Source organism: Lepidochelys olivacea (assembly GCF_965140295.1).
Source record: "Lepidochelys olivacea isolate rLepOli2 genome assembly, chromosome: 1".
NCBI classification, from domain to species: domain Eukaryota; kingdom Metazoa; phylum Chordata; order Testudines; family Cheloniidae; genus Lepidochelys; species Lepidochelys olivacea.
This window is the reverse complement of record NC_140411.1, coordinates 347,925,045-347,937,267: the sequence shown is the minus strand read 5'-3', so window position 1 is coordinate 347,937,267 and position 12,223 is coordinate 347,925,045. Positions and strand designations below refer to the sequence as shown.

Below are 12,223 nucleotides of genomic sequence, written 5' to 3'. Positions count from 1 at the left end.
ATTTATTTTCCCCCGCGAAGAAAATTTCAACCAAAAAACCGCAAATCCCTTCTCGTCTGAAATTTCCAAGGAAATTTTTGATTATTTGGTGGAAATTTGAGGCCGAAAAATACTGGCTGAAAACTGGAACTATTTGGAAATGTTGCCATAGTGCCTCATGGGAGTTGTAGTTTAGGGGCCTCTTCCATAGGCCGGGCTACGTCTCCTGAGGGGCAGCGCGAGAGCTCTGCCTGCTTCGTGCAGCAGCCCTCACTGGCTGCTCTTCCCCAGAGGGCAGGGAAGTGGGGGAGGCAGCCAATCAGAGGGAGTTTCCCCCAGGCAGGGCTGTAATTTGCATGAGGGCTGGTGCTCCTTGTGATGGCATCATCGCGAGCTAAGCTCCAGTGATGATTTTCACCTGCTAGGATCTGCATTTGGGTTTCTCCTGCAAACACGGAGAGCAACACTAACAAATGAGGCACCACTGCATCCCCTCAACTGCCACAGTGACCCTGGGCCAGCCGAGGTTATGTCTACCCTACATTGTAAACCCGGGTCTGTGGGAGCTGAGTTTGTGCACTTGGTGTTTCCAAGCCTATGCCTGGGCATCCCCACTGCTTTGTGGCTTACTACTGCTGCACCTGGATCTCATAGCCATGCTGACACATCCAGACTGCACTACACAGATCTTCTGGCTCAGATCGGCATCCACAGTGCAAAATAACAGGGCTTGGAGCCAAGTCACAGAACCCAGGTCCTGAGTGCTGGTTGACCCAAGTCAGACTGATTTGTGTGTGGACGGAAGCAGGGCTTGGGCTCAAACCTGAGTCAAAGCCTGGGCTTAGTGTGCAGTGTAGCCATACACTTTGAACTTCCTGCACCTCAGCTGCCCATCTGTAAAATGGGGATAATACTACCTCCTTTCTCCCACTTTTCTCTGTATGATGTATTGAGACTTGAAACTCTTCATATGCATGTACAGCACCTTGCACAAGAGGCCCTTGATCTCAGCTGAGGCTTTTAGATGGTACCAAAATACAAATAATAAATAGCAAAAAGAGCCGACACCCCACTTTGCTCCAGTGTAAATGGCTTTACAAGACATAGGGCCATGGGGAGTCAGGCCCAATAGGCTGATGATTATTTGGGATCTTAAAGGATTTAATTTGTCTTTAAGTAAAGGCTTTTCAACTCAGCTTTACAACGGAGCTCCAATTCTGTGGGGGTGGGGTTTTTGTTTGTTTGTTTTGTTAAAACATTAAAGAAAAACTCAGACCTTTTGACCTTGGAACGGCACCTGTTCTGGATCCACCGTGTCTGACTCCTGCTTCTGCAAAAAGAAAATAGAGCCCCCCCACAATCAAACAGGAGATTATGGATAGAATGACGAAGAACCAGCTGCATCTAACACGCACGGAGCTGTAGTAACAGCTCTATAAAATAAATATATTACCTTGATCCTCCTTGCGCCTTGAGGTCCTGGATATGTCTTGAATTCAATAAAAAAGAAGAGGAGGTTTTCAGAGGAGAGCATATGATTGCATGCTAATATTTCGTATCTCAGAGATATTTCATCCATAAGACGTGGAAAAGAACTATTTGAACATGGAGGCACGTTATACCTCTCACGATCAATGCAACAATTCATTCTTACTGCATCCCGATGCCGACCGTGGTGAATTGGGTGCATGTAATGGACAGGTTACATCTTAGCAGGAATCAGTGAACACTTATCTGGGGTCACTTAGCAGCAGCCTTATCCAATTGAACATAGGGGCAAATGACACAAAAAGGATTTCATTGGAGCTGTTCCAAAATTAGGCTGTGGGGACCGAGAGCAGAATGTAGCCCATTGTCTGATTTTTCAGTGTGGTCAAGTGCAATGAAAAGGAAAACAAGTGAAACTTTAGGATAGACTCACAACAAGCCTGCTTACCTGGAGTTCAGGTGGCTTCTGCTCCTCATGCACTTGAGGAATAAAAGGTTTCAGAGCCCCAAACCCAATGGTTAGAAAGGTAGTAAATGCTCAGTTGAGGTCTCCACACCTCTCCCCATAAAGAATGTTGGCATTGCAAGACAAAATCCCAACAAGGAACGTACATAAAGCAGGAAATGCCCAGTTAAGATGCTCCTTCACACACAACTGTGTCATCTTAACTCTGCCCTCATAGGGATGGCAATAGGTTCATCACAGTATCTTGCTCCTCCTTAACAAAAAATAGTGCTCCTATTCATGCAGTCTGAGAGGACCCTCCACCAGACGAGCTGCAGAACCAGGGCCATAGTAGGGGAAACCTTTCTTGTTTAAAATAATCAATTTCCACTAAGATGTTTTTTTTAAAAAAAAAAATCATGGGAACATTGGAGATTGGTCCTGCTTTGAGCAGGGGGTTGGACTAGATGACCTCCTGAGGTCCCTTCCAACCCTGATACTCTATGACTCTATGATTTATATCAGTCTTAAGTTCTGTAAAAGTTTTTACCAAACTGACTTTTCAGGCCAAATGTGACCTGTCCCTTTAAAGTTTTCATCAAGCATTCTACTGGGGCCCATGTTTTGGCAAGCGAGCAGGTCAGAAATCATCAGAGAGAAATTTTTCCGACAGCGCAGGTTCCCTCTGACTGAGGTGCATGGTGCATTGTGAGAGTCACATGACTGAGGTCCATCATGGGTGATGTAGTTTGGCCAGGCAGCCCAGCCAATAAAGGAGAATAAGGGCATGTGGCATCCAAACTACAACTCCCATGAGGCACTGCGGCACTATAAGAAGATGCAGTCTAACATTGAACCAACTCAAAGTGAATCATTTTGACATTTTCCAAATAACACATTTTTTTCCACTACAAATTTGGATATCCAAACTCTTTGTCCCAATCTGGGATGAAACCAAATGTAGAAATAGTGAGAGTTCCAGCCAGGGCGCTGGAACAGGGCGGCAGGGGGCCAAGCCCCCCCCCCTTTTTATCAGCCATAAGGGAGCGATGGGGTAGGGGGTGGAGAGGAGCGAGCACGGGCCAGGTCTTGGCAGGGAAGAGGTGGAGTGGGGCCTCGAGGGAAGGGGCGGTGTGAGGGCAGGGGCTTGGGGAAAAGGGTGGGGTAGGCGCGGGGCCTTGGGAGAAGGAGTGGTACGGGGGTGGGGCCTCAGAGGGAAGGGGCAGCAGGGGGGGCACAGTTCGGGCACCAGTGGCCCCCCCACTTTTAGGGACCTTCTGCCGCTCCCGATTTTTGCCCTGCTCTAATGCTGAAGAACTGGTTAGACTGTTTCACATGTCCAATCTGACAGACGTAACCACAATAAAACAACTGTGTATAATTGGGGGGGGGGATGTATATACAGTTTATAGATATATTTGTTGCACACGCAAACCCCCCCCAAAGCTGGTCATTGTGTTCCATCAGTGATTAACGTGGGTTTCTCTTTTCCTCTTGTGTTCTTTAAGCATCATACCCTTCCCTTCCCCATCTCTCTTGGGAGGAGCACTTAGCCACACCAAAGGACACTGGCTTGGCTGCTGCTTGTTCGTTATTTACAGGGAGCGTTTCACCCTCACCCAAGGGGTATTACTATTGTTAATGAGCGAGAAAGCAGCAAGGGCGGTTATCCCCCGTGTCTATCTCATACGCACGATCTCTGCAAACACTCCAGATATTCAGCCATCGCTTACCACATATCCAGCCGGGGACTTCTGAACTCCAGTGGGACCAGGTGAGTGAGCCTGTATAGGGACAACGAGGAGTTATTACCACTTCCTTCCAAGCAGTGTTGATTGCTTTGCGTTCAGGCAAAACGGACTGAGGTGGCGGGAACAGGGGACTTTACCATGTGCCTCTGTCGCTCAGCCGTTCTTCTGACTCTCACACGGCTTGTTAACTCCGGGCCGTCAACTGGATCTGCATTTTCCTGCTTGAAGGAAAACAGCATCCCTTAAAGCACCCAGATGCGTAAGTTGGATTATTATGTAATTTCACACCGTGCCATAGGTTTACTGCTACTTCAAAAAAGCCCACATGTTGCAATTGCCAGTGTTAATTGTCGGAGTGTCACTGAACTGTCCAGGTGCGTCCATGTAGAATTCACCGGTGGTGTTGCTGAGGATACCAGGTACGTCCAGGAAGACCTACCTTTTGGGCTATTACATGTACCAACCATGTCTAGGTAACACACCACTGCAGTGATGCTCTGTGCACTAGCTGAGTCTAGGTACAGCACACCTGATGTGGTGCTCAGTGGACCTGGTATATTCCCCTGAAATCACTGGAACATTAATGGCCAAAGGCAGCACCAAGAGACGAAAGGCCAGATGGGAATGGCTTAATCTGCAACTCACAGATGCTTGCAAAGCTTGTGTTTTGGGATGTTCTGGCAGAGTACGTGTGAGATGTATAAGGTAGGAACTGTGCTAAGGGTCACCTGCCCTAACAGTAAACACTCAATGCTTGTAGGAGTTCCTACATATTAATTGCACCCAATTATCTGCTCCTGCATTTTGAAAGTGAGGAAATTAGACGTTGCCAGACATTACTCCCCATGCCGCTCTCACGCACCATGAACCACGAGAACATGAAAACAAAGGAATTGAGTGATTCACGATTAAATAAACTCAACCCCAGTGGATCGTAGGTCTTTGTCTGTGGACGAGGACCCCATTTTTTAAACTCCCACCCGTGTGTTTTAACCACAAGCTCGTTCTTCCTCTCAGACATAACTGCAGGTTATGAAGCAAATAAGACCGGTTACTTTCACCTGGGATGCATGTACATCACCCACTGACTTTAATGAGACTCTCCATGGAATAAGGTGCTACTCGACATGACGAAGGAAATCAGAATCTAACCCATCGTGATAGAAATATCAGGCCTCAGAGAAAAAGAACGGTAGCATCAAAATATTGGGACCAAGCCCCACAGTGGTTTCCGTCGGCTATTTACAATGTTTTGAAAGTGATTTGTCACAGGAAGTGTGGATGAAATTGACCCCATGCAGATGGCCAACACACGAACAGTGGACAGCACTTTGTTCCAGTCAAGCCCTCTTCACAGGAGGGGATTTTACCCTGAATAAATTGCAAACCCTTTGGAGCAGGGCCTCTGGTTTTGTTCTGTGTTGGTACAGAACCTAGCACAATGGGCCATGACTGGGCTCCTAAGCATCGCTGCAATACGCCTAAATAAATAATGTAAGCAGTGTCAGGATGAGCTCCACCCTGACATCTGGTGGTGAGGTGTGGCAAGTTGTGGAAAAGAACTTCAGGGGCCGATCTCATTTGCATAGGCACACCCACCACGCCTAGAATGAGACCATAGCTGCCCAAATGGTCACTTTGGCTGCTGTAGGATCCCCAGTGTCTCTGTTATTGGGGCAGGAAGAATAAATTGTTATTACCCTGATTATGGGAACTGTGCTTGGAACTGTACGTGGCCTTTTGTTATGATGGAGGGATTCACCATCAACTAAGTAGCACTCGCTAGGCAAGGGTCATGGGTTCCAAAACTGTGTGAATGGAGAGAGGCTGGGGACAAGTATTAATACTTGGTGGCATGGGCCCCTTGGTGAGGGCCTTACATGCTAATTGCACTTCCTCCTCTCTCCACTGTGGAATATCAGAGCTAATTTTGATTTCATTAGAAGTCTAGTTATAGGCTGCTGAGCTCACTTTGGGCTGACAGTGCACCAGCACTGGGGCTCCCCTATTATAAGCTGAATTCACCTAAGAGCTGAAATCACTGAGTGTTGTGTTAAGTAGTGGGGGAGCCTGAAGATATATTGTGGAGCAGTTTGCGGGATGGCTGGTGAAGCAGTTCGACGCGGCGCAGTGTGTGGATGGCAGGAGCTGCTTGTGGGCCGTGGAGCTGAGTGAAGGAGTTCGTGGGGCGGCTGGCGGAGCGGAGCGGAGCGCAGCTGAGCGAAGGAGTTCGTGGGGCGGCTGGCGGAGCGGAGCGCAGCTGAGCGAAGGAGTTTGTGGGGCGGCTGGCAGAGTGGAGCGCCGCTATGGAGCTATGGGGCAGCTAGCTTCAGATCACGTAAGGTGCCTCTTACCGCCGTCCCATTTCCACCCAGGTTGGGAGGTAAAGCTCCGCAGATAAACTTTCGAACTCTGGGGCTGCCCTGACCAGGGACAGAGACTTTTGGGGCATTGGACTTTTGGGACTTTGGGTGATTTGGGGTTGCTGGACTCAAGAACCAAAGGGAAAAGGGCATGCCCCAATTTGCCTGGGGTGGGTTTTTTTTTGCTCATGGGTTGTGTTATGACTCCTGTTGGTGGTGTTTCCCCAACATAATGCCACATTGTTTCTCTCTGTTATTAAAAGACTTTTGCTACACTCAGACTATGTGCTTGCGAGAGGGGAAGTATTGCCTCTTGGAGGCGCCCAGCGGGGGAGGTATATATTTGTCCCAGGTCACTGGGTGGGGGCTCGAGCCGGTTTGCATTGTGTTATTGGAATGGAACCCCTAGATATTGAACCCGGCTCTTGTTGCTGCCAACTCTGACGGGCAGAAGGGTTACAATAATAATAACTGAATAATTCACTGAGAACCAAACTGATCAAATCAATGCATTAGCTCTTCGCATCCCCCCAAAATAAAATGAAGTGAAGTAAAAAGCAAAATAATAGTATTTCTCCCAGCTTCCCACTAGTTCTTGCTTTAATTTAATTAGTTAACCTGGGGGGGGAGGGATAGCTCAGTGGTTTGAGCATTGGCCTGCTAAACTTAGGGTTGTGAGTTCAGTCCCTGAGGGGGCCATTTAGGGATCTGGGGCAAAAATTGGGGATTGGTCCTGCTTTGAGCAGGGGGTTAGACTAAATGACCTCCTTAGGTCCCTTCCAAGCCTGATATTTTATGGTTCTTTTGTACCTCTGGGTTTATTACCAGCTCATGATCCTTGCACATCTCAGAAGGGGACAAAAAGGCAGAGCCACTTGCGGATGGACAGCACAGAAAGTTGAAGTGGGGGAGTTCTTGGAAATGGGAAAGATGAGACTGGGGAACCACTGGTGAATGGTAGAGATTATGGTCACGGGTCCTCGTGCACCTAATAACTGACTGACCAGCCTGTTGGTGCAAGACAAACTTGAACGTTGTCCATGTGAACAAGCACCAGACCCAAAGGGATTGGACACTTCCTGTGTGGCTTGAGTTTCGCAGTGTTTTCCTGGCACCAGTCGTTCCGTCATAAGAGGGGTTTATGAAAGAAGAAGCTATGTGGTAAGAGAATTGCATGTCCATCTCCACCACTGCAGCTCAATTGTGGCAATTTCCCACATCAATGAGCCCCATTGGTCTTACCCATTTCTAGTCATGCAACAGACATACCACTTGCCTGGACCCCAGGTAGGTCTTCAGCAGCAGGTACAGAACCTGTGACCTCTGGATCCTAAACCATGAACCTGTACTGCTAAAAGAGCCAGCTCTATTAGCCAAAGCTGTAGCAGGCTCATCCCCTAGCTTCGGCCCAGACATTTCCGGAGCACCACACTGAACGGTAATTAGCAAGCCCTTTAGGATGGTGGATTTTATGATATCTGCAAGAATGTTTTTTAAAGCAGTGGTTTGGTTCCTTCTCCCAACCCCCATCACTTTGTCAAACTCCAGATAACCCAAAGGAATTTGCTGAAAAGCTCTAGGGGAAAAAATACCCACTTTCCTACCTGGAAGGTTTTACCAAGAGAGGAAAGTTTCAGCCCCAAAAATGAAAATTTTGGAAAGTTACAAGGATGTGAAAAGAGGGTGATAAACAGAAGCTATACAACGAGGAGTCCTTGTGGCACCTTAGAGACTAACAAATTTATTTGGGCATAAGTTTTCGTGGGCTAGAACCCACTTCATCAAAGTTGAAGTTTTTTAAGTTATAGGACCTAACCACATCAGCCACACCATCAGGGCTCATTCACCTCCACATCTACCAATGTGATATATGCCATCATGTGCCAGCAATGCCCCTCTGCCATGTACATTGGCCAAACCAGACAATCTCTACGCAAAAGAATAAATGGACACAAATCTGACATCAGGAATCATAACATTCAAAAACCAGTAGGAGAACACTTCAATCTCTCTGGTCACTCAATAACAGACCTCAAAGTGGCAATTCTTCAACAAAAAAACTTCAAAAACAGAGTCCAACATGAAGCTGCAGAACTGGAATTAATTTGCAAACTGGATACCATCAGATTAGGCCTGAGTACAGACTGGGAGTGGTTGGGTCATTACAAAACCTAAACTTAATTTCCCCAATACTAATTTCTCCCTACTGTTACTCACACCTTCTTGTCAACTGTCTGAAATGGTTCCACTCTGTTACCACTTCAAAAGTTATTTTTCCTCCCTTGGTATCCTGCTGTTAATTAACTCGTTAGACTGACCTCACACTTGGTAAAGCAACCCCCCATCCTTTCATGTATTTATACCTGCTCCTGTATTTGCACTCCATGCATCCGATGAAGTGGGTTCTAACCCACAAAAGCTTTTGCCCAAATACATTTGTTAGTCTCTAAGGTGCCACAAGGACTCCTCATTGTTTTTGATGATATAGACTAACACGGCTACCACTCAGAAGCTATACAGTTTAACTACAATGGATACTAATTGTGCTTGCTACAATGACATAATTTAAAAGATAAGGGACTTGATAGATTAGGTTAGATTGTAAACTTCAGGGTGGGGACTGTCTGTTTAATATATTAATAATTGTATATGAATACCCAGCTCTTATTTAGCCCTTCTCATCAGTAGATCTCAATGTGCTTTATAAAAGAGGTATCTTTATCCCCATTTTACAGATGGGAAAACTGAGGCCCAGAGCAGTGAAGTCATTTGCCCATGTTTACAGAACCTAGCACAGTGGGGTCTTGGTCCATGACTGGGGCTCCTACATGCTACAAATAAAGAATCAGAATAATAGCTATGGGGACTACAGCAGGAATCTTTCATCTCAAGGGCTCCAGGCCTGCAAGCTGCTCTGTGCATCTTTGCCATCGTGCCCATGTTGACTTCAATGACCTGCGTGGAGCAATTTCCAGGAGCAAGGCCGAGCTCATCAAGAACTGAAACTTGTTACCTCCTGTGGAGCGGGGGATGTGGAAGGAGCTAAGCAAGGATGAGCAGATGCGGCCTGTTACCTTTATGTCTGAGAGGACTGTATCAGCTCCTTCAGAAGAACCATCGTTTCCCCTGGAATGATCAGGCTGCAGAGGAAAACAGCACAATTCAGGCTGGGTACTCTCTGGGGGTTGGCACTATAGGATTCTTTGCAGTGGCCAAGATGGTTGGACAGGAGGCCTCAGGCAGTACTCTTTCTGTTATTACTCAAATGGAGGAAAGTAACTTCTACTACCCATCCTGGACAGCAGGTTTAAAACAAGCAAAAGGAAGTATTTCTTCACACAACGCACAGTCAACCTGTGGAACTCCTCGCCAGAGGATGTTGTGAAGGCCAAGACTAGAACAGGGTTCAAAAAAGAACTAGATAAGTTCACAGAGGATAGGTCCATCAATGGCTATTAGCCAGGATGGGCAGGGATGGTGTCCCTAGCCTCTGTTTGCCAGAAGCTGGGAATGGGCGACAGGGGATGGCTCACTTGATGATTACCTGTTCTGTTTTTTCCCTCTGGGGCACCTGGCATTAGCCACTGTCGGAAGACCGGATACGGGGCTAGATGGACCTTTGGTCTGACCCAGTACGACCGTTCTTATGTATGACACAACTACTTGGGTTGGCTTTGCTTTTCTCTCCGACCAAGTTCATTTGATTCCACAGCCCACTTTTAATAAACTCTTCTACCACCAAGAAATTGGACCTCTGGAGCCAACTGCTAGGGTTATTATCGATTCAACACCTGTCAAGGGCCCCATGAACCTTTTAATGGTTATGCTTCCTGATTAGAGCTGCTGCTAATGGGGAGAACAACCGGCTATATTTATCTCTAGCTGTATTTCCCCCTGGTGGGTATGTAGTTATTTAACCAAAGACACCGGAGCCACGCTGCAAGTAAAGAGGAGCGGGAAGCTGGTATCTTGCCACCATTGCACACACAGAACTTGCAATGAAGTCAAGGGGAGTTTTACATCTAAATCAACAGCAGGAGACTGCTCTGAAGCTGAGATTAGAATGAGCTTTGGCATTTCAGAGGGTTTAGTTTGGCTGTCAGAATGGAAGTGCCTATTGTCGACCTACTGAGAGCTCCTGGGAAATGTTCCATCTGTAGAAACAACACTGCCTCCATGATGCAAGGGTCATTTGCATGAAAGTAGGGTATTTTTGGTCTAGCTGTTTCTCTGCTCCCTGCACTGTTCCTCACCTGAAGGCAGAATTTTCTGGGTTTGGTTTCAGTGAGATCACACTCCAGAGTGAGTGTTGGCAGGGATGGGCCCATAACTATTGCCATAGGAACTGAACACAAGATTACAACCCAGGAATCCTGATTTAATGTATAGGCTTTTCTACGGATTCACAGAAGGCCAGAAGGGACCATTAGATCATCTCGCCTGGCCTCTGGCACAACATTTCACCCAGCTGAGTCCAGTAACCGCAGGTGCCAACTTTAACATGGTAAATAAGCACCCCGACTTTCACAATAAGCCAAAAATCAAGCTAATCCCGTTTCAAAACAAGGCCAGAATAAGCCAATCCCTAAGAACCCCAACACTCCATGTGACTAGATCCCCCCGGCTTGCAGTTTGGGACTGTGGTGGGCCCGCTGTGCACCCCTGACTCTCTCCCCGCGTTGCCCCTGGTTGCCCCTTGCCCCTGCTTTCCAGGAGCCGATCAAAAAAAAAGAAGCAAGAAGCTACAACAAGCAACAAGCAGCAAGCCAATCAGGCATCAAGCTACAAGCCAAAAACTAGCCAACAAGCAACTCATAAGCCAATTAAGCCAAAAATAAGCCCAATTTCTGCATTTTTTCCGCAGGTTTGGCATGCCCGCCAATAACCTGTGTTTGACTAACGAATATCTTGTGTTTGGCTGAAGCCCAGCGTCCAGAAGGGCGGCCGATTTTGAGCTGAAGGCAACAAGAGATGACGAATCCACCCAGGGGTGCTAGTACAGGGGGGAGGGAGGGAGTCACGGCCCTGCCACTTTTTAGCGGCCATAAGGGCAAGCAACGGGGGCGGGGGGAGGTAGGAGATGAGCGAGTGAGGGGTGGGGTCTTGGGGGAAGAAGCATCATGGGAGCAGGGCATCAGGGAGAAGGGGCATTGTTGGAGGGGGGCCTCAGGGGGAGGGGTAGCACAGGTGGGGCCGCAGATTGGTGTTGGTGCCCCCCCATACACTTTTAGGAAGCTTCCACCACCCCTGAATCCGCTTTCCCCCTTCCCGATTTGTTTGAGTGGCTAATCCCTTTGTGCCAAATGTAGACACCAGTTAGGCCGGTTTGTCTGGGTGCAGCTTCCAGCCATTGGCCCTTGCTCTGTCTTTCTCTGCTCGAGAAAAGAGCCTTTTAGTGCCTGCGATTTTCTCCCCACAAAAGTCCTTACACAATAGTGTAACCAAGTCACCTCTCAGTCTCCTTTTTGACAAGCTAACCAGACTGAACTCTAAGCTGCTCACCATAGAGCATTTTCTCCAGACTTCAAATAATTTTTGTGGCTCTTTTCTGCACCCGCTGTAATTTTTAATAGCCTTTTAAAACTGTGGACCCTAGAACTGGATGCAGCGTTCCAGTGTTAGTCTCACCACGGCCCTACCCAGAGGTAAAAATCACTTCCCTACTCGCTACTTCCCTGTTTACACAGCCATGGCTCATAGCAGCTCCTTTTAGCCACAGCATCGCACATGGATCAGTGGCTTGTTCTCTATCACCCCTATATTCTTTTCAGAGTCACTGCCATGGCACGCGTCAGTGCAGTATCTAAGCATATCAATACATTTAGCCTCACAATCCCGCTGTGAAGGAGATGAATAGGTATTATCACCCCCATTTTATAGACGGGGACATTGAGGCACAGAAAGGTTACAGCCTAAGGCTTTGAGCCCATGAATTATTCCGTGTGGGTGGCCTCCGCATGCAGCCCCATGGGTCTGCTGACATGGAACAACTTGCAGGACTGAAGTCTACATTTTCAGAAGTAACCAAGGATTTGGGGAGCCTCAATTTTGGGGTGCCAAACCTGAGACCCCTGGGGACTGATTTCTACCCAAAATGCCAATTGAAATGAATGGGAGCTAAGGGTGCCCAGCACCGCTGATAATTCTCCAGTTGGGCACCCTACCACTGAAGCACCCCAAAATAGGAGCAACTTGTG

General features: G+C 47.6%; 1 protein-coding gene across 1 annotated transcript in view; it reads right to left on the bottom strand.

The window, feature by feature from the left end:
- The window catches only part of LOC311524754 (uncharacterized protein), a 214,824-nt gene that overhangs the window by 91,438 nt on the left and 111,163 nt on the right, over positions 1 to 12,223 (bottom strand). The window contains exons 62-65 of the mRNA XM_084636213.1: positions 3,801 to 3,881; positions 3,646 to 3,696; positions 1,433 to 1,468; positions 1,256 to 1,309 (exon numbers count right to left, since the gene is read on the bottom strand). Of these exons, the coding sequence (XP_084492339.1) occupies positions 1,256 to 1,309; positions 1,433 to 1,468; positions 3,646 to 3,696; positions 3,801 to 3,881 (222 nt within the window). The remainder of the gene's footprint in view (positions 1 to 1,255; positions 1,310 to 1,432; positions 1,469 to 3,645; positions 3,697 to 3,800; positions 3,882 to 12,223) is intronic.